General features: G+C 37.0%; 1 protein-coding gene across 1 annotated transcript in view; it reads left to right on the top strand.

The window, feature by feature from the left end:
• EML5 (EMAP like 5) overlaps positions 1-25941 on the top strand; it is a 205258-nt gene that overhangs the window by 67314 nt on the left and 112003 nt on the right. The window contains 3 exon segments of the mRNA XM_017895377.1: positions 6581-6718; positions 19934-20218; positions 25560-25771. Coding sequence (XP_017750866.1) covers positions 6581-6718; positions 19934-20218; positions 25560-25771 — 635 coding nt within the window.

Here is a 25941-nt window from a genome sequence, read left to right as displayed (position 1 = left end):
ATTGCATACCCATAGTGTATTTTAACATAGTCTGTGCTCCTTGTATCCTGTAAATTGGTAGTTAGATTTAGAGGTTTGAAGAGATACAATTATGAATTTTCACCAAGGATATTTCCTAGGTGGTGATGTACTCCTGCTTGTTGGTATGTAATGTGTAGTCTCCGTTTTTTCTAGTAGTGACCATTGATGATGATTGTCTAGATCAGTGTTTCCCAACCTTTTTTCATTGTCACTTTCTTACTTTTTTTTTTTTTTATTGATCACACCCTCACTTTGAAATTTTAAGACCACAGACAACTGTGTATCTCTTTTTGTATTGTGGCCCCTTAAGAGAACACAAACCATTGTAATATTTAGATATTTTACCCCTAAGAATTCATTTTTACCCCCTTTCAGGAAATATTACCCCCGTTGAGAATGCATGTGGGCCTAAGTCTGTCATTTTAATAAGTGTTTCAAATGGTGGCATTCTAATACTTATATTTACCACTCTATTCATTTGTTAGCTGTAGTATTTCTATAAAGAGAATTTCTTCTCATCAATTATTTATTTATCCTGGGTATAATACAAGCAGAAAAGTGCTTAATTCTTTCTGTATATTTACCAATTTTAAAAAGTTAGGTTGGTTCCCTAGAATCCTTTCTATAAACTTTCCACATTTCTTGCCATTTTTTCTGTAGGGTTGTTGATCTTTTCTCCTTTACTTTTAGCAGCTCTTTATATATTATGGATGTTAACTCTTTGCCTATAATGTAAATTGCAAGTAATTTCAATAGTTTGTTACTTGCTTTTTCTTTTTTTTACTTCATGTAGGTTGTTTTAGGTAAGCAAAAATTCTTGTTGTGTTGTTGTTTTATATAGCTGCATTTATCAGTATTTTCTTTCATGACTTCTGGGATTCTATCGTAGAGAAATCTTCCCAAAAATTATTTTTAAAAAATTTTCAATATATTCTTCCAGTACATTAGTGGTTTTATTTTTATGTTTAACTCCTAATCTATGTAAAGCTTCCTTTAGTGTAAGGAGTAAGATGGGGACTCGACCTAATTGTTTCCAGATGATTATTGATGTTTTTTATGGTATGCTAATCAGTCATGCCATTTACTGTCATTGTGCCAGTCTATTTTTGGGGTTTGGGAGATGGCATAGGTCATATGTCTGTAAACTTACTGTGGGGACTACACCTCACTCTGTGCTTTGCTAAGAACTATTCATAATCCTTTTATTGTAGAATTGCTATTACCAAGTTCTACCTATCTGCTGCCAATAGGACAACTGTTTCTTTAAAAAGGAATTGTTCAGACTACTGTTTCTGTTATTGGTGGCCAATTTATTTGGAATAAAACAACTTCCAATGAAAACAACTAAAGATGTTAGTTAAAATGTAAATCACCTTAAAACCTTCAAAGAACTGACAAGATAATGAGGAGCTATCCAGCCAATTTGTGAAAGAAAATGGGCATCTAGGGGCGCATTGTGCCAAAGCTGCTTTTGCCCTGAAGGCATTTTCCTTTGGGTAAACTTGACCTTTGTTTATGGCTTTCTCTTGGAGCACAAGGGACAGACAAGACCCAGCATTTGCCAAAGGAGGATAGTCCAACATATGCTGCTAAAGCTATAAATTAAGCTCCAAAAAATATCTGCTGTGGATTTCTGTGGGAATGGAGACCTCACTTCTGGTTTTAAGTTTTGATAGCACAGGAGTATATAAAGCAGCTTGATATTGTTATTCAAATAGCATTAATTGTCCAAATGACTTTACCACAATGTAAGTTTCACATGACATTATGCTGTTTTTGCCTTATAATTTTAGGTTGAATTCATTAGGTAACAGTATTGAGTCTTCAGTAGAAGCTAATTTCCAAATCCATTCAGTGTTTAATAATATCGCTAGAACCTGGGAGACAGAGGTTGCAATGAGCTGAGATCGCGCCACTGCACTCCAGCCTGGGAAACAGAGCCAGACTCCGTCTCAAAAGAAAGAGAGAGAGAGAGAAAGAGAGAGAGAGAGAGAGGCAATTCTTCATAATTCAGAAAAATTTCAATCTTGGTTCTGAGATCAGAAAATCAATAAAACTTTACCACTGCTAAGCCATTTAACTGCTGTGTTAGCGCAAGTCAGGATTTTCTACTTCTGTATCTGGCAAAAATTCACAGAACTGACAGTGGTTAGTTAAATCCACAGGAGCAAATGAAGTTCACCATTAACGCTATTAGTTAAAAAAACAAGAGACAGTCTTATTTTTTTCTTCGCTAAGTATGTGCTAAAGAATAATACAATGAATACGCACAGGCTTTAAACCCCTTACATTTTTATAATCTGTAAATTTCTTTAAGCCATTTTTTTCTGTACATATTTTTTCCCACCATCAGTTAGTTATAATTCATCTTAACAGATTCCAATTTAGGTTGTATTGAATTAGTTTTTTCTCAATGATTTTGAAAATATTCTTGTCTGTAGTTGTTTCGTGCAGACTATTCGTAAAAGCAAATTCTTGTCACTTCACACTTGGCATTGATTCCTCAAATAAACAATTGAGTAGTATCTGTAACATCTGTTAACCCATCAAGAATCAAGGAAAACCACTCAAAATTATTTATCTTGTTTTTAAATTAATTATTGGTAGTGTTCCCAATATTCTCAACTTTTGGAGCAACTGTTCTCATGGAAAGGCTATAACAGTCTTAAGTCTGTTTTCTCTGGACATATTTCTGAAGCTGCTGCAATTCAAAATGATTTACCATTTTCATTACCAATAAGTAGCTTTCCTTGCTTGGCTAACAGATCAACCACTCAGAAACTTACTTCTCTTGCAACCTCATTGTATTTTTAAATTTGTAAATAAATTATGTCATGAGATACTCTGTTTTAAATTTTCTAATTTTTCTGGGCTTACCTGTGAGTTGGAAAAATTGTGATGAGTGCTTAGTCTGATAATTTATATTTGTATCCTTTTAGCACAGCTACAGTGTCATTGCATAATAAACCTAATGCTTTGCCATCTAATTCAATAACAGTATAGCCCATGCTCAATTGTGCCTTAAAAATGTAACATTCTAAGTACCATATGAATATACATTGGTAAACAAAAATAATAACAAAATGTCACTATATGGTAATACAGATAGCCCTCAAAATTTTGTCAAGTTGTAACTGTGTCACTGAAAATTGTAATGTACTGAGGAGCAGTCCAAAGTAGTGAGAGTGTATCATCTCTTTCCCAATATCTCAACTCTGCCTCTGTAGTGTGATACAAAGACAGTATGTAAGCCATAGACAATACATTAAAAAAACAAAAACAAAACAACAAAAGAAACAGTGTGGTGGCTCATGCCTGTAATCCCAGCCCTTTGGGAGACTGAGGCATGTGGATCACATGAGGCCAGGAGTTCAAGACCAGCTTGGCCAACATGGCAAAACCCTGTCTCTGCTAAAAATACAAAAATAAGCCAGGCATGGTGGCACACGCTTGTAATCCCAGCTACTCAGGAGGGTGAGGCACGAGAATCGCTTGAACCTGGGAGGCGGAGGTTGCGGTGAACTAAGATTGCACCAGCACTCCAGCCTGGGCGACAAAGTGAGACTCTGTCTCAAAAAAACAAAACAAAACAAAAAACCAAGTAAGTGTATGCCTATACTTCCATGAAACTTTATTTACAGACACAGAAAGTAGAATTTCAAATAATTTTCTTGTGTTTCAAAATTTTATTAAAACATTGTTTTCAACCATTTAAAAATGTAAAAATTATTCTTAGCTTTCAGATTGTACAAAAATAGGTAGCAGGCCTGGTTTGGCCCACAGGACATGGTTTGCTGTCCCTTGTGGTAAGAGCGTAGAATGTCACCAGCAAATATCATATTTAATGTTAAAGTATTGAAGATTTTCCTTTGAAATCAGGAAAAAGACAGTTATGCTCATTTTCACCATTCTGTTCAGCTATAGACTAGAAATCTTGGTCAATATAGTAAGGCCAAATGTGTATATGTATAGCATGTATATGTATGTGTATATATATGTGCGCATACACACACACACAGATTGGAAAGGAAAAAACAACTGCCATTCTCAGTTGGTTATATATATTATATAGGGTATATCTATAAATATATAATATAGTATATATATAGTAGTGATGTTTTTTTATATACATATATGATTGTATTTATATATATAGGAAAATTCAAAGGAAAATAAGACGAATTACTGGAATTGAAAAGAGAGTTTAGCAAATTTTCTGGATATGAAAACAATATACAAAATAATTTTCCTATAAACTAGTAACAAGTTTAAAATATAATCAAAGCATTTAGAAAATCTACTTAGTTTTGGTGATCTTTTTCTAATGTCTTGGGGTAGATGCCTATTCATTAAATTGTAGCCTTTGTTTATTTATAATGTAGTTATTCCTTGCTATTTTTGGGTAGATTAGTTCCAGGACCCCCTGCAGATATCATAATCCTTGGATGTTCAAGTCCATTGTATAAAATGATATATAATTTTAACATCCTCCAAAATACAGTTACTCCTTGAACAACACAGGTTTGAACTGCATGGGTCCACTTACAGGTGGATTTTCTTCCACCTCTGCCACCCTGAGATCGTAAGACAAGCCTCTCCTCCCCTTCCCTCTCAGCCTACACAATGTGAAGATGATGAGGATGTAGACTTTTATGATGATCCACTTCTACTTAATGAATAACAATTTTATTTTCTCTTCCTTATGATTTTCTTAATTATGTTTTCTCTAGCTTACTTTATTGTAAGTATGCAGTATTAGTACATATAATACACAAAAGTATATGTTAAACAACTGTTTGTGTTATTGATAAGACTTCCAGTCAACAGTAGGCTATTAGTAGTTAAGTGTTTGGAGAGTCAAACGTTAGACATGGCTTTTTGATGGCATGGAGATTGGTGCCTCTAACTGTTGCATTATTCAAGGGTCAACTGTACTTTAAATCTCTAGATTACTTATAATACCTAATACAGTGTAAGTGCTGTGTAAATAGTTGTTATACCATATTGTTTAGGGAATAATGACAAGAAAAAGAAGTCTGTACATGTTCAGTACAAATGCAGCCATCATAGGCCTAACTACATTTTCCATCCATGGTTGGTTGAATTTGTAGTTACAGAACCCATGGATACAGAGGGCCAACTGTATATGCATTTAAAGCTCCCAAAAGTTCCTCCTATGTACTGTTTCAGCTGTATTTCACAAGTTTTGATTTTAAGCAGTTTTATAACTTACTTCAAAATAGTAACAAATCATAAAGAGTTCATCTTTGTCTTTGTCTTTTAGATTATATGGAAGTATAATTCTTAATTTTCAAACAATGGGTATCTTCTGGTTATCTTTTTTGTTGTTGATTTCTAGCATTGTGGATTCTGAATTTGGATAGTTTTACACTAGATAGTACACTAGACTGTATGTACATAAGGATATATACATGTGTGTCTACACACACACACTCTCTCCCTTTGGTCAGGATAGAAACAACCTACCTACAAGTGAAAGAATCAATGTTACTGCATTGTTTAAAAATGCATTGTATTGGCTGGGTGCGGTGGCTCACACCTGTAATCCCAGCACTTTGGGAGGCCAAGGCGGGTGGATCACCTGAGGTTGGGAGTTCGAGACTAGCCTGACCAACATGGAGAAACCCCGTCTCTACTACAAATACAAAATTAGCCAGGTGTGGTGAGATGCATGCCTGTAATCCCAGCTACTTGGGAGGCTGAGGCAGGAGAATCGCTTGAACCCGGGAGGCAGAGGTTGCAGTGAGCCAAGATCACACCATGCACTCCAGCCTGGACAACAGGAACAAAACTCCGTCTCAAAAAAAAAAAAAAAAAAAATACAGTGTATCACACTACAGATGCAGAGTTGAGATGCTGGGAAAGAGATGGTACACTCATATCATTTTGCACTGCTCCTCAGCTCATTACAAATTTCAATGACACAGTTACAACTTGGCAGAATTTTGAGTGCTATGTGCATTACCATATGGTGACATTATTATTTATCACCAGTGCATACTCATCATGTTGAAATAAGAGGAAAAAGATAAAATTGGACTTAGAATGTTACATTTTTAAGGCACAATGGAGTATGGACTTTACTGGTTTTCAATTAGATGGCAAAACATTGTGTTTATTATGCAGTGACACTATAGCTGTGCTAAAAGGATACCAAAACAACAACAACAAAATGTAGCCAGGTTGGGTGGCACATTCCTGTAGTCCCAGCTTCTCGTGAGGCTGAGGCTAGAGGATCGCTTGAGCCCACAGGGTCAAGGTTATAGTAAGCTATGATCACGCCACTGCACTCCAGCCTGAGTGACAGAGTGACACGATGTCGCCCAAAAAATTAAAAGCAAAAGATTCTATCAACTTCTGTCATTTAAGCATGAACAGTTCCCATTTTCATAGTTAAGAATTTCTTGCTGCAAAACAGATAGTTAAGATATCTAGATTTATCTTAATTAAGATGAGATTATTATTTTAACCAAAATATTTTTATTAAAGTATGCATTAGCTAACTATTCTTTTTTATTTTTAAAATTAAATTTTACAGGATATGGAGCCTAGTAGATCATGCATTAATAGCAAGGTGTAATATGGAAGAAGCAATTCGTTGTGCAGCTGTCAATGCAGATGGAATCCATCTTGCCCTTGGAATGAAGGATGGCTCATTCACTGTACTTAGAGTAAGGTATGGTATTAGGGTAGAAATAGAAACACATAGTAATTTTCTCTTCAGTGATACAGAATATATAATGCTTTTTGCTTTTATCCATTTATCCTTTTCTCTTCCCCTTCTGATTAATGTATCTATTTCAGATATTAATTTCATGAAGTATAAAATATATTTATAAAATAGCTTTGCCCGAAAATAAACTCAGAAACCTTGGTTTGGGGGGTTAAGAATGCTTAATAGATTAATGGCTAAAATTTTGAGCTATAAAATTTGGGTCCCAACTACTTTTTCCTGTTAGTATAGATTTTTAGTAATGATCCCTTGCCATTTAACAAGCTGAGGCTGTTAAAATGGGTTAATTTTGTTGTTGTTGTTACTGTTGTTATTATTATTTACAGCCTTATGCTTTAAAAAATGCTTCCATCTCTTCTTTTGTTTGAGTAATTAGAAAAATTTAAAGAATTTGGTAAAGCAGTTAACATTTTGTGTTGAATTATAGATAGATAAATTCAATTGAATTCTATGCAGCCAGTAAGAAATTTGCTGTAGATCCACACATGTTCACAGGATAAGTACTTATGAAGTCTTTCTTCTCTACCTCAGTGAATGGTAAGATCCTTCGCTCAGTTGTTCAGTTCAAGAACTATTAACACAGTTCTCTCTTTTGCTTCCCCTATGTAGTTAATTCAAGAGTTCTGGAGTGTCTACTTCCGAAGTAGCTCTCAAATTAATCTCCTTCCTTCTGTTCTCACCATTGTACTCTTGTGTAGGCTTCTGTCATCTACTAACTGGATTGGTGGAACAGCCTCGTAGCTGATCTTCTTACCTCCTGTTGTGCTTCCCTCAAGACCTTTCTTCACAGTGATGGTGATTCCTTTTAAAACATGTTTCTGTGCTCTCCTCTTATTTCTAAAGTATGATAAAGGCTTTGTACTGTCCTTAGGATGAAGCTCATAATCCTTCACGTGGTATATAGTGCCCATCTTTCCAGCCTATTTCTCAGTACCCCAGTTTCTTTCATCTATAGGAAACTCCTTTCCTATATTACTGTGCCATATAGTATATCTTCAAAACTTACTCACTCATCCTAACTGAAACTTTGTACTCTTTAACCAACATCTCCCCATTAGGACAGATACATTATGTTTTCTTGTACTTCTGAGCTTCTACAGATGCTGATTCCCCTTTCTGAGACCGGTTTTTATAATGAGATATGCTGAGACTTTTCTCTTAAATTAACATTGTTTATTGTGGTAAAATATATGAACTTCACTTTTCAAACATTTTTAAATGTAAAATCCAGTGCCATTAAGTACATTCACATGGTTGTGCAACCATCACCACCCTCTAGCTTCAGAACTTTTTCATCTTCCCAAATGGAAACTCTGTACCCAGTAAAAAATAATTCCCATTCTTCCGTCTCCTAAGCACCTGACAACCATTGTTCTACTTTCTGGGTCTCTATGAAAGACATAATTTGACTACTCTAGGTACCTCATATTTAAAAAAAATATGAATATAACATTTGAATATAAATTAAAGCTTTTTCCCCAGAGCTCTATAAATATGTCATATTACTTTATTTTGTCATGCTGAAACAGCTTCTTAAACAGAGATGAAAGACTGTGAAACCTCCCTGTTGGGCTATCCATACTATTATAATTTGGGCACTGATTTGATCATTGATTCTAGAATCTCTGTGACTATCCTCATCTAAGATTAAACATCTGTTCTTTTTCTCATTGGTTGTTTAATTTCTTTGGAGGCTGCTCTTTAGTTTTGCAGGTTAGAAATATTAGAAACACCTGGTCATTACTTATGAATAATAATATTCATGATCAGCTTCATTTTTTCTTGTCTGTAAGAACTGAAAGTATTGGAAGTGCTGGAATTGGAGTGCTCACTTATAGAGGTTTTACAAGAATTTAAGATGCATGTAAAACACTTAAGAATTCCTATCGTATAGCTGGTATGCATTCAAAAGTAATGATTTTTTTTTTAGTTATACATTTACTTGCTCTTTCAGTTACTGAATGCAGTAGACTGGCTGAAAAAGTATTTATTCCTAATAAGGTTGTATTTTAGCACCTGAATCCAACTTGCTAATAGTATTGAAAGGGTTATTCTGATTATTAAATCCCTTTAAAGGTGAACCACAAAATTCTAACTCACAAAATGGTCTTCTTAATCCATCTGAATTTACCTGGTTACTATTTCTTCTTGATTTGCTTTGTATTCTTCATATGGTAAAGCAGGATTCATTACTAAACATAACTCTTTTTTTTTTTTTTGAGGTAGAGTCTTGCTCTATCACAAGACTGGAGTATAGTGGTGCAATCTCGGCTCACTGCAACCTCTGCCTCCCAGGTTCAAAAGATTCTCCTGCCTCAGGCTACCGAGTAGATGGGACTATAGGTGCGCGCCACCACGCCCAGCTATTTTTTTTTTTTTTTGTATTTTTAGTAGAGATGGGGTTTCACCATGTTGTCCAGGATGGTCTTGATCTCCTGACCTTGTGATCCGCCCGCCTCAGCCTCCCAGAGTGCTGGGATTACAGGCGTGAGCTACCGTGCTCGGCTCATAACATATTAAAGTACCTGCACCAGGAGTGGGGTTTATGTTAGAGTTGGAAGAAAATAGAATGAATTAGAATCTCACATCATGATTCTTAAATTAGTATATAAGATGGTGTGCCAGGGTAAAGCCACAATATCTTCTTAAAACTTATCTTTTCTTCATAATAAAAACTTAACAGTTTTAAAATTATTTTGTAACCATTCTGCCTTTTTAAAAATTTATTTTGTGTACCCCCAGCTTCATTAAGGCATAATTAACAAAAACTGTATATATTTACAAAATACAACATGAGATTTTGGTTATACTTTGTGAAATGATTATATCAAGCTAGTTAATATATCCATCACCTCACATACTTAACCACTTAAAGGGTGCGAACATTTAAGATGTGTCTTAGCAATTTTCAAGTATATTCTACATTATTATTAACTCTGATCACCATGCCATACAGTATATATTCAGAACTTATTCACTCGTTCCAACTGAAACTTTGTACTTTTTAACCAACATCTCCCCATTTCCCACCTGTACTCCTAATCCCTGTTAACCACCAATCTACTCTCTGCTATGTTTGACTTTTTTAGATTCCACATGTAAGCGAGATCATTCAGTATCTCTCTTTCTCTGCCTGGTTTATTTCACTAAGCATAATGTACACCAGGTTCATCCATGTTGTAGCAAATGACAGGATTTTCTTCCTTTTCTAAAATTATTTTTAAAAATTTTTGTAGAGCCTGGGCTTCACTATGTTGCCCAGGCTTGTCTCAAACTGCTGGCCTTAAGCAGTCCTCCCGCCTCAGCTTCTGAAAGTGCTGGAATTATAGGCATGAGCCACTGTGCCCAGCTGATTTTCTTCCTTTTTAAGAATGAATAGTATATCTATTTCTTTATTCATTCATACATTGATGGACACTTAGGTTGGCTTGAGGGAAGGGGTGACATGAGTAATGTAAAACTGTCTTCCCCCCTTCTTCAAATATGTCTTTCCTTATTGCTATGTTACACACAGATTCTATAATCTCTCACCATGTTTTCTTAGCTCTTATGAACATATTTTTAATTTTAATTTTTATTTTAAGTTACAAGGTACATGTGTAGGATGTGCAGGTTTGTTACGTAGGTAAACATATGCCATGGTGGTTTGCTGCATCACTTAGGTGTTAACCCATTTATACCAGAGGTTGCAAATTTTTTTTTTTTTGAAAAATCAGACTTTGGCAATGACCTTGAGCTGTAAGATATAAATAATTCCCACAAGCTTGGCGTTCCAGTAATGGAGCACCAGGCATAAATGGTTTGAGCTCAATATGCATTACCTATTTTTCCTAATGCTCCCCCTCCCCCACCCCACCCCCTGAAAGGCCTCAGTGTGTGTTGTTCCTCTCCCTGTGTCCATATGTTCTCATTGTTCAGCTCCCACTTATAAGTGAGAATATGCAGTGTTTGCTTTTCTGTTCCTGCATTAGTTTGCTAAGGATAATGGCTTCTTGCTCCATCCATGTCCCTGCAAAGGACATGATCTCTTTCCTTTTAATGGCTGCATAGTATTCCAAGGTATACATGTACCACTTTTTTTTTATCCGGTCTATCATTGATGGGCATTTGGGTTGATTCCATGTCTTTGTTATTGTGAATAGTGCTGCAATGAACATACACGTGCATGCATCTTTGTAATAGAATGATTTATATTTCTTTGTGTATATACCCAGTAATGGGATTGCTAGGACAAATGGTATTTCTGGTTCTAGATCTTTGAGGAATTGCCACACCATCTTCCACAATGGTTGAACTAATTCACATTCCCGCCAACAGTGTAAAAGCATTCCTGTTTCTCTTCATCCTCACCAGCATCTGTCGTTTCTTGACTTTTTAATAATTGTCATTCTGACTGACATGAGATGGTATCTCAATGTGGTTTTGATTTGCATTTTTCTAATGATCAGTGATGTTGAGCTTTTTTACATATGTTTCTTGGCCACATAAATGTCTTCTTTTGAGAAGTGTCTGCTCATGTCCTTTCCCCACTTTTTAATGGGGTTGTTTGTTTTTTTCTTGTAAATTTGCTTAAGTTCCTTGTTGACTCTGGATATTAGACTTTTGTCAGATGGATAGATTGCAAAAATTTTTTCCCACTCTGTAGGTTGCTTCTTTGCCCTGATGATAGTTTCTTTTATTGTGCAGAAGCTCTTTAGTTTAATTAGATCCCATTTGTCAATTTTTGCTTTTGTTGCAGTTGTTTTTAACGATTTCATCATGAAATCTTTGCCAATGCCTATGAACTGAGTGGTATTGCCTAAATTTTCTTCTAGGGTTTTTATGATTTTGTGTTTTACATTTAAGTCTTTAATCCTTCTTGAGTTAATTTTTGTATAAGGTATAAGGAAGGGGTCCAGTTTCAGTTTTCTGCATATGGCTAACCAGTTTTCCCAGCACCATTTATTGAATAGGAAATCCTTTCTCCATTGCTTGTTTTTGTCAGGTTTGTTGAAGATCAGATGGTTGTAGATGTGTGGTCTTATTTCTGAATTCTCTATTCTGTTCCATTGGTTTACGCATCTGTTTTTATACCAGTATCATGCTGCTTTGGTTACTGTAACCTTGTAATACAGTTTGAGGTCCAGTAGCATGATGCTTCCTGCCTTGTTCTTTTTGCTTAGGATTGACTTGGCTGTATGGGCTCTATTTTGGTTCCATATGATTTCTTAAGTAGTTTTTTTCTAATTCTTTGAAGAATATCAGTAGTAGTGTAATGGGAATAGCATTGAATCTATAAATTACTTTGGGCATATGGCAGTTTTCATGATACTCATTCTTATCCAGGAGCATGGAATATTTTCATTTGTGTTCTTTTTTATTTCCTTGTGCAGTGGTTTGTAGTTCTCCTAAAGACGCCTTTTACTTCCCTTATTAGCTGTATTCCTAGGTATTTTATTCTCTTTGTAGCAATTGTGAATGGGAGTTCATTCATAATTTGGCTCTCTGCTTGCCTGTTGTTGGTGTATAGGAATGCTTGTATGGCCGGGCGTGGTGGCTCAAGCCTGTAATCCCAGCACTTTGGGAGGCCGAGATGGCGGGATCAGAGGTCAGGAGATCGGACCATTGGCTAACACGGTGAAAAACCCCGTCTTACTAAAAAATACAAACTACCGGCGGGGTGGCGGGTCCTGTAGGTCCAGCTCCTGGAGGCTGAGGCAGGAGAATGGGTAAACCCGGGAGGCGGAGATTGAGTGAGCTGAGATCCGGGTTATGCACTCCAGCCTGGGTGACAGGCGAGACTCCTCTCAAAAAAAAAAAAAAAAAAAACCATCTTATTCCAATGGCTTGCTATAGGAATGTTGTGACTTTTACACATTTATTGATTTTATATCCTGAGACTTTGTGGAATGCTTATCAGCTTTAGAGCTTTTGGGCGAGACGATGGAGTTTTTAGATACGGATATGTCTCTGCAAACAGAGACAATCTGAATTCCTCTCGTCTATTTGAATACACTTTATTTCTTTTTTTTTTTTTTAGAGCACTACCCAATAGTTAATTTGTTCAAGAGCTCACATTGCAAGCATTACAAGCATAGGGCTTTGATCTGTGAGCCCAATTCACATATTGAAGGAAGATCAAGCAACTGCGATCATGACGGATGAAACTAAAGGCTAGAGTTAATAAATTGTAGTTTTTAAATTTCTATAGCGTAGAGCCATAGTCACAGGTATTTTAAGTCCTTCTGGATGTCCACAGGGTATCTGCCCTCCTTTTCTTGAGCTGAGCAACTTCATCATCTTTAGTTCTGGTTGATAACGCTGGTATCCTCGGGCATGAGGATCCGGAAGCTTAGGAAACTTCATTCTCGATGCCATAAGTGCCCTTTCCATTGTTGACAAGGAGAATCTGGATAGTTTTTCAACCATGGATTCAATAAGGTCAGCACCTTAATCCATAGCCCAGTTGGTATATCCTTTGTTGATGACTTCATAGGCACTTCAACCACCATCTTATGCATTCCTTCCAATTTTCACTATATTGTCAGTTCCATTTCTGGATTCAATTCCTGGAGAGAACACTGCCACATTCACGGGCAACACACAGCCACACTTGAGTGCCATGTTTCCCCAAAAATCCACCATGGCAGCTGTGGATGAATGCCAAGTTTTCGGACATAAGGTATAGCGAAATCTTAGCAGAATTCCAGATTACTCCACTTCCAATCACGCGGGTGTTTGGTATCCAGTTAGTTTCCAGGTAACGTATGTAAGAATGTCCACTGGGTTGGGAAACCACATTATGATGCATCAGGGCTGTACTTGAGATCTGAGGAATAATGAATTTTGAAGACATTAACATTCTCTGACCAGATTGAGCCGACTTTCCCTTCTTTGCTGACGGACTCTGCGTTACACTCAATCTTGAATTGGCGTCCGAATAATCTTTATCTTGCCACATTTTAGGGTTGAAGAAATAAGCTCCCATTCTGCAGTCCTCATTTCTCCTTTAGCTTTATCTTCCAAAACCATCCCAAGAGCAGTTCATCAGCCAGAGCTTTCCCAGAATGCTGATAGCAACACGCATACCACTTGGTCAACCACTACAGTGATCTTACTGTTGGGGACTGTTGCCTCTTCTTCTGCAACTGGTGAATGGAGTTTTTCCTTAAGAGTTGCCATTTTGCACAGGAGAGGGAAGGCGCTGGAGACCTCTGTAACAGCAGTGCGGAGAAGACCTTTATTTCTTTTTCTTGTCTCATTTCCCTGGCCAGAACTTCAATACTGTGTTGAATAGGAGTGGTGAAGAGAGGACATCCTTGTCTTTGCCAGTTTTCAAGGGGAATGTTTCTAGCTTTTGCATATTCAGTATGATATTGGCTGTGGGTTTGTCATAAACAGCTTATTATTTTGGGGGATGTTCCTTCAATACCTAGTTTATTGAGAAGTTTTAACATGAAGGGATGCTAATTTTATCAAAGGTGTTTTCTGCATCTATTAAGATAATCATATGGTCTTTGTTTTCAGATCTGTTTATGTGATGAATTACATTTATTGATTTGCGTTTGTTGAACCAGCCTTGCATCTCGGGGATGAAGCCTACTTGATTGTGGTGGATAAGCTTTTTGATGTGCTGCTGGATTCAGTTTGCCAGTATTTTATTGAGGATTTTTGCACTGATGTTCATCAGGGATACTGGCCTGAAGTTTTTTGTTGGATCTCTGGCAGGTTTAGGTATCAAGATGTTGCTGGCCTCATAAAATGAGTTAGAGAGGAGTCCCTCCTTGTCAGTTGTTGGGCTATTTCAGAAGAAAGGGTATCTGCTCCTCTTTGTATTTCTGGTGGAATTCAGCTATAAATTCATCTGGTCCTAAGCTTTTTTTGGTTGGTAGGCTATTTATTACTGCCTGAATTTTAGAACTTGTTAATGGTCTATTCAGGGATTCAGCTTCTTCCTGGTTCAGTCTTTAGAGGGTGTATGTGTCCAGGAATTTATCCATTTCTTTTAGGTTTCCTGGTTTATATGCACAGAGATATTTGTAGTATTCTCTGATGTTTGTATTTCTGTGGGGTCAGTGGTGACATCCCCTTTATCATTTGTTATTATGTCTATTTGATTCTTCTCTCTTTTCTCCTTCATTAGTCTAGCTAGCAGTCTATTTATTTTATTAATTTTTTCAAAAAACCAGCTCCTGGATTAATTAATTTTTTGAAGGGATTTTCATGTATCTGTCTCCTTTGTGAAGGTATTTTTATGCATGGATGATTCAAATTGGTATTTCTGCAAGAGAAGTAGCATTGGAATGTCCTTTTCTACCATTTTGCTGTCCTCACTTCTGTTAAAAAATGCTCATATCGGCCGGGCACGGTGGCTCAAGCCTGTAATCCCAGCACTTTGGGAGGCCGAGACGGGTGGATCACGAGGTCAGGAGATTGAGACTATCCTGGCTAACACGGTGAAACCCCGTCTCTACTAAAAAATACAAAAAACTAGCCGGGCGTGGTGGCAGGCGCCTGTAGTCCCAGCTACTCGGGAGGCTGAGGCAGGAGAATGGCGTGAACCCGGGAGGCGGAGCTTGCAGTGAGCTGAAGTGAGCTGAGATCCGGCCACTGCACTCCAGCCCGGGCGGCAGAGCGAGACTCCATGTCAAAAAAAAAAACAAAAAAAAAACAAACAAAAAAAACGCTCATATCATCGAGTCAAATGAAAACTTACAAATATTTTAAAATAGAAAATTATATATACACATATGGAACTTTGCTTATAGTAAGCTACATTGTGTTATCAACAGCAAACTCCTCAGAGGCACCCATTCCTTCTCGTGAATAGTTAGGGAGACTTCATAATAGTGGAAGAGCTTGATTAGCAAGGCTAATAAATTATGCTGAAGATGGAGTAAGGTTTCCTACAGGGTATGGGATAGACTATTAACAGTTGTAAATATATAACATTGTCATTTTATTTATTGATTGATTGAGACAAGGTCTTGCTCTGTTGCCCAGGCTGGAATGCAGTAACAATCACAGTTCACTGCAGCCTCCAACTCCTGGGCTCAAGCGATCTTCCCATCTCAGCCTTCCAAGTAGCTGTGACTACTTGGAAGTAGCCACCATGCCTAGCTAATGTTTTAATTTTTTGTAGAGATGTGGTCTTGTCATTTTGCCCACTTGATCTCAAACTCCTGGGCTCAAGCAATCCTCCTACCTTGGCCTCTGAAAGTGCTGAGATTACAGGCGTGAGCCACCATGCCCAGTCAAATTGTCATTTTAAATTCTACCAATGGCTAGCCACTTGTCTGTCTCTGACAGTGTTACTACCACATTTTATCAACTTTAAAAGGGATTGTGATAGTTTTTGCTGAAGAAATCACACATTCATTTTAATTTTTTTTTTCCAAATTATTTATAGTTTTTCTGCTCTGCTTCTTGGGAGTAGTGAGTTCCAAAAGTTGTCTCCTGGCTTTAAAAAAGTAACTCTTCTTGTACATCCATTATTTTTTCACATCAAATGGTTGGTTGCACCCCCACCAAAGAGCCCTGTTAGAACATGCTCAGTGTGTCCCATATTAAGTTTCATGCCTCAAACCAAAGTCTCTCTCTCTTATATCACATTTCTACTTTCTTCCCTTTCACAGGAATATTTCTCATAAAACTGTCTAACTTCAGTCTCTCTTTTCCTCTAATTAACTTATCAACCTCTATCCTCTTTCCTATATGGCTTTTGCTTTCAGCTTTATGTTGAAAAATTGTACCCTGTGTCCCTAAAACTAGGAGACATTTTTCACTTCTCATTTAGCTTGAATTCCCAACAGTATTTGATTCTCTTAACCACTTGCTGCTTCTCAAAATGCTTTCTCCCTTGGCTTTTAGGTGTTTGTTCTCTTTATGTTTTCAGCTTACTTCTCTAGCCCCATTTTCTTCATAGGCTAATTAACTTTTGCCCAGCAAGTAAATGTTAGAGTTCCTTAAGGCTCAGGCCTAGAGTTTCTCTTCTTTTTGCTCTATATTTTCTCCCTAGGTAGTCTCTTTCTGCTAGTCTCATTCTGCCTCTGCCGTCAGTTACCATGCATAGCCTGATGACCCCGGATGCACAGCTCCAGCCGTTATCTCAAAACTTGAGCTGTGCATATCCAGTTACTTATTTAACATCGCTTGGATGTCTCAAAGGCATCTCCAACTCAGCATTTCCAAAACTGAACTCATGATAGCCCTCCCAAACCAATCATCTGTCCATGGACCCTATCCTAGCGAATGGTACCATTATCCATGTGCCTAAGCAAAAACCTGGGCATTTTCCTTGATACCTCTTTCTCCTGAACCCAACATCTGTAATCCATCACCATCACATCCTGTTGATTTTGCTTTCCTAATTAATTTTCTAGGAACATTTTAATTAAGGTTTGTGAATAAGATTAGAATTATATCTTTAACCTATATTACATATTATATCCTATAATAGTATGGAATATTATACTACATTGTATTTTAAAGAAGCTCACTTTTTTCTGAAGTCTGAGAAACCATCATCTGCAGTAGCCTTCTAATTGGTCTTGATCCTATTACTGTGCTCCTTTAACTTTTTTTTTTTTTTTTTTTTGATATGGAGTCGCGCCCTGTTGCCCAGGCTGGAGTGCAGTGACGTGATCTCGGCTCACTGCAACCTCTGCCTCCCAGGTTCAAGTGATTCTCCTGCCTCAGCCTCCCAAGTAGCTGGGATTACAGGTGCATGCCACCACGCCGGGCTAATTTTTTGTGCTTTTAGTAGAGATAGGGTTTCACCATCTTGGCCAGGATGGTCTCCATCTGACCTCGTGATCTACCCACCTCAGCCTCCCAAAGTGCTGGGATTACAGGCATGAGCCACCACACCCTGCCTAATTTGTTTTTTACCTTGGAACCAAATCAGTGATCTGACTGGTACATCTTATCCTAGCTTAACCTCACAAATTAAGGCCAAAATCTTAACAAGACATATGAGGCCCCTTCATGATTTTCCCTCGGCCTCCCTCAGTAGACTGAGTTCACACCAGAGTCCCCTTGCTTGTATCCATTCAACTACAGTGGCCGTCACAAGCTGAACTTGAATACTTTCTCTTGCCATCAGCTCTTTCACATACTATTGTCTCTGCTGAAACATGGGTCCTTTACCTCCAGTTCCTGTCTTCTACTGAGCTAAATCTCATTCATTAATTGGAATAAAATGTAGACATCATAGCTATCTACTCCACTTCCTTTGATATGTCTCCCCAGAATCACTCAGCTAGAAATGGATTCTTCTGTTATATGCTCTGATCAACTCTGTACCTTTACTTTGTGATGTATTATGAACTGTTCATGTATGAGTATTCCCAGACTTTTGCCTCCCTCTGCTTCTTAAAAGAAACCATAGTGATCATATATTAGTCTCCCAGAAGACTTAATTCAGAATGTTTTTTAAAATTAACAAATTTTCATCTAATAGTTGTCATCTTTCCTTTAAATTTGTCAGAGAATCTCTTCATGTGAGAGAGTAGTCATGTAATTCATAATATTGACATGGCAATATTATTCATACTAAAAAACCAATCAGTCAACCAGAATCTCTCTCTGTTATCTTCTACCGTGTGTGTGTGCATGCGCACGTGTGTGTTGGTGAGCAGGGGCATGTTAACAGAAAACCTTGGACATAAACCATTCTTCTCATTAATTGGGAGCAATTAAGTCTCTAGAACAAAATGCTATAAAAAAATACCAAAATACTTCTGAAGAATTTTCCAGAAGCATTTTAATGAAGGTCATGAAGATGATTATAATTATAAAATTTTAAATAAAGGAGGCATAAAAGTAAAAGCTGCCAAATAGTGCCTTAGACTTTTCTTAAAATATTATTCCATATAGGAGGAAGGAATGGATGGATGGATGGATGGATATGGAGCAAAGGGCAATAAGGTATATGGATTGAAGGAGTCCCTGGGAAATGCATAGGCAGCTGTATGAGTCTATGCATAGGAAGAGTACCCTGCAAGCTGCAGAGGCAAAAGTGATGTTAACCAGGGAAACTTTTAAAAAAAGTACAGAAGGTTCAAAGAATGCAATCTTGGATTTATCTTGGGGCTCATTTTCTATTTCTGTTTCTAACACTACTTTGATTAGGGTAATCACTAAGTACTGTAATTAACAGGCCCACAGCTGTATAGTGACTCAAATACAACTGAAGATTAATTCTTGCACATGTAACAGTCAGAAGTTGATGAAGGCAAAATTTATCTGGAGAAAAGTCTCTGACACTGATTGGAAATAAGAATTTTACTTCCTCCTACCTTTTTTCCCTGCCTCTGCTTCTCCTCCTCCTGCCCACAAACTCCACAACTTTGGAAACTCAGTGGTGTTTTACTACATATTTTCTATTTTTTGGCTGTTACTAATATCTGTATTATTTTGGATACTCCATAAGAAGTCATCATTGAAAGAAAGTTACACTTCACTGCTCAACATGGTCCCTAAGGGAGGAATGTGTGTTCTATTTAAAAGGTCAAAAAATTTAGCCAGGTACGGTGGTGTGCACCTGTAATCCCAGCTATTCGGGAGGCTGAGGCACGAGGTGAGAATCGCTTTAACCTGGGAGGTTGAGGTTGCAGTGAGCCAAGATTGTGCCACTGGACTCCAGCCTGAGCAACAGACCCAGACTCTGCCTCAATAAAATAAAATAAAATAAAATAAATAAAATAAAATAAAATAAAATAGTATTACTGAAGTAATATAGATGAATTCATCCTTTATTATTTCTTGAATGTAATTTTGCACATTTAGCTCCTTACAAAAAAAATTGTTTGAAAATTATAGTGTTTAAACTAAACATTTTTCATAAACTCCATATTTACAAAGAACTTCTTTTACTGTAAAAATTTGTTACTTTATTTCCTTTATTCTTTGTTAACTCCAGAAATTTAGTATGGATCTCTAAAGTACTTAAAGTAATTTAGAAACTGAAATTCAGCATTTTCCTGAACATTTGGCATATATTGTTTCCATGTATTTCTGTTCAGCAATGTATTGTTCCTGAATTAATACTACTTGTGTTATTTATGTTTGTTTGTATAAACATTGGATACGGCTTCATAGTCATTTTAGACATGTTTGAAACGGAATGAATTCTGTTGTGACTTCTGTTCATGTAGTCTCATTTTTTCTTTTTAACAGAGATATGACGGAAGTTGTACATATTAAAGATAGGAAGGAGGCAATTCATGAATTAAAATATTCACCAGATGGAACTTACCTTGCTGTTGGATGCAATGACAGCTCAGTTGATATTTATGGAGTTGCTCAGCGTTATAAAAAAGTTGGCGAGTGTTTGGGATCCCTTAGTTTCATCACTCATCTGGACTGGTCTTCAGACAGTAGATATTTGCAGACAAATGATGGAAATGGGAAAAGACTTTTTTATAGAATGCCAGGTAACAATTTCTAGCAAATTATAGATTTGTAGTGCCTATACAATATTTTAGAGTTTTACTAGAAGCAGATTTTAAGTTATATTTGACATAGGAAATCAAAGAAGATCTGAGCTGATATTTCAGGCATTGTAGNTTTTTTTTTTTTTTTTTTTGATATGGAGTCGCGCCCTGTTGCCCAGGCTGGAGTGCAGTGACGTGATCTCGGCTCACTGCAACCTCTGCCTCCCAGGTTCAAGTGATTCTCCTGCCTCAGCCTCCCAAGTAGCTGGGATTACAGGTGCATGCCACCACGCCGGGCTAATTTTTTGTGCTTTTAGTAGAGATAGGGTTTCACCATCTTGGCCAGGATGGTCTCCATCTGACCTCGTGATCTACCCACCTCAGCCTCCCAAAGTGCTGGGATTACAGGCATGAGCCACCACACCCTGCCTAATTTGTTTTTTACCTTGGAACCAAATCAGTGATCTGACTGGTACATCTTATCCTAGCTTAACCTCACAAATTAAGGCCAAAAATCTTAACAAGACATATGAGGCCCCCTTCATGATTTTCCCTCGGCCTCCCTCAGTAGACTGAGTTCACACCAGAGTCCCCTTGCTTGTATCCATTCAACTACAGTGGCCGTCACAAGCTGAACTTGAATACTTTCTCTTGCCATCAGCTCTTTCACATACTATTGTCTCTGCTGAAACATGGGTCCTTTACCTCCAGTTCCTGTCTTCTACTGAGCTAAATCTCATTCATTAATTGGAATAAAATGTAGACATCATAGCTATCTACTCCACTTCCTTTGATATGTCTCCCCAGAATCACTCAGCTAGAAATGGATTCTTCTGTTATATGCTCTGATCAACTCTGTACCTTTACTTTGTGATGTATTATGAACTGTTCATGTATGAGTATTCCCAGACTTTTGCCTCCCTCTGCTTCTTAAAAGAAACCATAGTGATCATATATTAGTCTCCCAGAAGACTTAATTCAGAATGTTTTTTAAAAATTAACAAATTTTCATCTAATAGTTGTCATCTTTCCTTTAAATTTGTCAGAGAATCTCTTCATGTGAGAGAGTAGTCATGTAATTCATAATATTGACATGGCAATATTATTCATACTAAAAAACCAATCAGTCAACCAGAATCTCTCTCTGTTATCTTCTACCGTGTGTGTGTGCATGCGCACGTGTGTGTTGGTGAGCAGGGGGCATGTTAACAGAAAACCTTGGACATAAACCATTCTTCTCATTAATTGGGAGCAATTAAGTCTCTAGAACAAAAATGCTATAAAAAAATACCAAAATACTTCTGAAGAATTTTCCAGAAGCATTTTAATGAAGGTCATGAAGATGATTATAATTATAAAATTTTAAATAAAGGAGGCATAAAAAGTAAAAGCTGCCAAATAGTGCCTTAGACTTTTCTTAAAAATATTATTCCATATAGGAGGAAGGAATGGATGGATGGATGGATGGATATGGAGCAAAGGGCAATAAGGTATATGGATTGAAGGAGTCCCTGGGAAATGCATAGGCAGCTGTATGAGTCTATGCATAGGAAGAGTACCCTGCAAGCTGCAGAGGCAAAAGTGATGTTAACCAGGGAAACTTTTAAAAAAAGTACAGAAGGTTCAAAGAATGCAATCTTGGATTTATCTTGGGGCTCATTTTTCTATTTCTGTTTCTAACACTACTTTGATTAGGGTAATCACTAAGTACTGTAATTAACAGGCCCACAGCTGTATAGTGACTCAAATACAACTGAAGATTAATTCTTGCACATGTAACAGTCAGAAGTTGATGAAGGCAAAATTTATCTGGAGAAAAGTCTCTGACACTGATTGGAAATAAGAATTTTTACTTCCTCCTACCTTTTTTCCCTGCCTCTGCTTCTCCTCCTCCTGCCCACAAACTCCACAACTTTGGAAACTCAGTGGTGTTTTACTACATATTTTTCTATTTTTTGGCTGTTACTAATATCTGTATTATTTTGGATACTCCATAAGAAGTCATCATTGAAAGAAAGTTACACTTCACTGCTCAACATGGTCCCTAAGGGAGGAATGTGTGTTCTATTTAAAAAGGTCAAAAAATTTAGCCAGGTACGGTGGTGTGCACCTGTAATCCCAGCTATTCGGGAGGCTGAGGCACGAGGTGAGAATCGCTTTAACCTGGGAGGTTGAGGTTGCAGTGAGCCAAGATTGTGCCACTGGACTCCAGCCTGAGCAACAGACCCAGACTCTGCCTCAATAAAATAAAATAAAATAAAATAAAATAAATAAAATAAAATAAAATAGTATTACTGAAGTAATATAGATGAATTCATCCTTTATTATTTCTTGAATGTAATTTTGCACATTTAGCTCCTTACAAAAAAAATTGTTTGAAAATTATAGTGTTTAAACTAAACATTTTCATAAACTCCATATTTACAAAGAACTTCTTTTACTGTAAAATTTGTTACTTTATTTCCTTTATTCTTTGTTAACTCCAGAAATTTAGTATGGATCTCTAAAGTACTTAAAGTAATTTAGAAACTGAAATTCAGCATTTTCCTGAACATTTGGCATATATTGTTTCCATGTATTTCTGTTCAGCAATGTATTGTTCCTGAATTAATACTACTTGTGTTATTTATGTTTGTTTGTATAAACATTGGATACGGCTTCATAGTCATTTTAGACATGTTTGAAACGGAATGAATTCTGTTGTGACTTCTGTTCATGTAGTCTCATTTTTTCTTTTAACAGAGATATGACGGAAGTTGTACATATTAAAGATAGGAAGGAGGCAATTCATGAATTAAAATATTCACCAGATGGAACTTACCTTGCTGTTGGATGCAATGACAGCTCAGTTGATATTTATGGAGTTGCTCAGCGTTATAAAAAAGTTGGCGAGTGTTTGGGATCCCTTAGTTTCATCACTCATCTGGACTGGTCTTCAGACAGTAGATATTTGCAGACAAATGATGGAAATGGGAAAAGACTTTTTTATAGAATGCCAGGTAACAATTTCTAGCAAATTATAGATTTGTAGTGCCTATACAATATTTTAGAGTTTTACTAGAAGCAGATTTTAAGTTATATTTGACATAGGAAATCAAAGAAGATCTGAGCTGATATTTCAGGCATTGTAGACTTTTCTGTAAGTCTGCCTTATTATATTGAAATCCTTTTGGGTTTTTTCCAACTTTATTGAGGTATAATTGACATTAAAAATTGTATATATTGAAAATGTACAATGTAAAGTTTTGATATATACATTGTGAAACAATTTCCTCAATCAAGCTAAATGATGTATCGGTCACTTCACATAGTTACCATCTATGTGTGTGTGTGTGTTGAGAACATTTAAGTTCCAGTCTCTTAGCAAATTTAAGATACATCATACAGTAACAGCATTATTAACCATAGTAAACAAACTGTGTATTAGATCTTTTGAATTTATTCATCCTGTATAACTGAAACTTACTTCTCCTTATATCCACCCCCACCTGGCCCCCATTGACCTCTACCTCTCCCAGTCCTTGGCAGCTACTACTCTAAATCCTTTGGTTCTTAATTAAAACTCCTTTGGCTGGAGGATCTAAAACAGATTCTCTTTTTATTGAATTCCATAGCATGATCATAGTGTATGGTAAAGTACCACTGTATCTTAGAGAGTCAAAATGCCATTTTTGTGGCTGGAACTAATTAAGTGAATATAATTACTGGAAATGTGTGACCAATAAATTATTTGTTTTTTGTGTTTATCTCAAATAAATTTTGCAGGCTGGGCATGGTGGCTCACGCCTGTAATCCCAACACTTTGGGAGACCACAGTGGACCGATAGCTTGAGCCCAGGAGTTTGAGACCAGCCTGGGCAACATGGCAAAACCCCACCTTTACTAAAAATACAAAAACTAGCCGGGTGTGGTGGTATGCACCTGTGGTCCCAGCTATTTTGGGAGGTCGGGACGGGAGGGTCATTTGAGCTTGGGAGGATGAGGCTGCAGTGAGCCGTTATGTTGCCATTGCACTCCAGCTAGGCAACAGATCAAGAGGCTGTCTCAAAAAAATAAACAAATAAACCTTGCAAATATTAATAACTAACTTTGAAAAACAGAATTTCAACCAAAAATTTTAAAAGAGAGGAATAGGCTATGTGCAGTGACTCATGCTTGTAATCCTAGCACTTTGGGAGGCCGAGGTGGGAGGATCTCTTGAGCCCAGGAGTTTGAGAACAGTCAGGGAACATGGTGAGACCACATCTCTACCAAAAAGAAAAAAAAAAAGGAGCAGGGTGTGGTGGCATGCACCTGCAGTGGGAGGATCCTTTCAGCTGGGAGTTCAAGGCTGCAGGGAGCCAAGATCATGCCAGTGAACTCCAGCCTGGGTGAAAGAGCAAGACCATGGCTCTAACTAAACAAATGAGTAAATAAATTAGCAAGTGAGTGAGTGCGTGAATGAATGGGATAAAAGCAGAATCATTGAAATATTACCTCTTAGTAATTTTTTTTTTCTTTGAGACAGAGTTTCGCTCTGTTGCCCAGGTTGGAGTGTAGTGGCAAGTTCTCAGCTCACTACAGCGTCTGCCTCCAGGGTTCAAGTGATTCTCCTGCCTCAGCCACCTGAGTAGCTGATATTACAGGTGCCCGCCACCATGCCTATCTAGTTTTTGTATTTTTAGTAGAGATAGGGTTTCACCATATTGGCCAGGCTGGTCTTGAACTCCTGACCTTCAGTGATCTGCCTGTCTCGGCCTCCCAAAGTGCTGAGATTACAGGTGTGAGCCACTGCACCCGGCCACCACATAGTACTTCATTTGTTGTGATGCTTAGGGAATTAGTCACTATCTTCCAAGAACCTATTACATAAAATAAGCTGCATAATTCAATGAATGCATCTCCCCAAAAGTTTTTCATTAACAGTCTACCTAATGTAAATATATTATCCTACACTCATCCTTTCTTCTTGGTCTTTTCCAGTTCTCTCTTTTTTTCTCAACTATGTATCTTAGGCTTCTTTTTTAATACCTGATTTGCCACTTTCTCATAGCTTTTACCTTTTTTAAAATCACTTACCCTGTTATGACTAAACTGTATCATTTTAAAAATAGGATTCAGTTTTCTTCTCCACATAAGGGAACCTGCTAAGCTAAACATCCAAGGCAATGTGTGTCTCTGAATCAGTATAATTTTTGTAGTAGCTTTTTATAAATTTCTTGCATTTAGTTTTCTTTTCTCTTAACCCAGACTTACCTATTTATGTATTTTCCTCTAAGTGGGGTGAGATGATTCATTAAATTTTGGAATTTAATATGTTCTCAGTACAGTTTAGGCTTGAGAAAATCAAATGAAATAACTTCTTAAATTAAGACTCTGATTTATTTTAGGGGAAAAGAAGTGACAAGTGCAGAAGAAATAAAAGGTGTTCATTGGGCTTCATGGACATGTGTTTCAGGCCTTGAAGTAAATGGAATTTGGCCCAAGTATTCAGATATCAACGATATAAATTCAGTAGATGGAAATTATATTGGCCAAGTTTTAGTTACAGCTGATGACTATGGAATTATAAAATTATTCCGATATCCATGTTTAAGAAAAGGTACCTTTTCTTTCAAAATATTGTTAAGTAACCTCTCTCTCACAGAAGACTTTTATGTTCTTGCAGAAAATTCGTCTTGAGATAAATTAAAGGATTTCACATTTTTAAAAGTTACACAGATTGATAAAGGGTTTCATTTTGCTAATTAAAAAATTATTGTCATATGCTAC

Source organism: Rhinopithecus bieti, unplaced genomic scaffold, assembly GCF_001698545.2.
Source record: "Rhinopithecus bieti isolate Rb0 unplaced genomic scaffold, ASM169854v2 scaffold_26710, whole genome shotgun sequence".
NCBI classification, from domain to species: Eukaryota; Metazoa; Chordata; class Mammalia; order Primates; family Cercopithecidae; genus Rhinopithecus; species Rhinopithecus bieti.
Note: the sequence above shows the minus strand (reverse complement) of the source record. Positions and strands in the feature narration are given on the sequence as shown.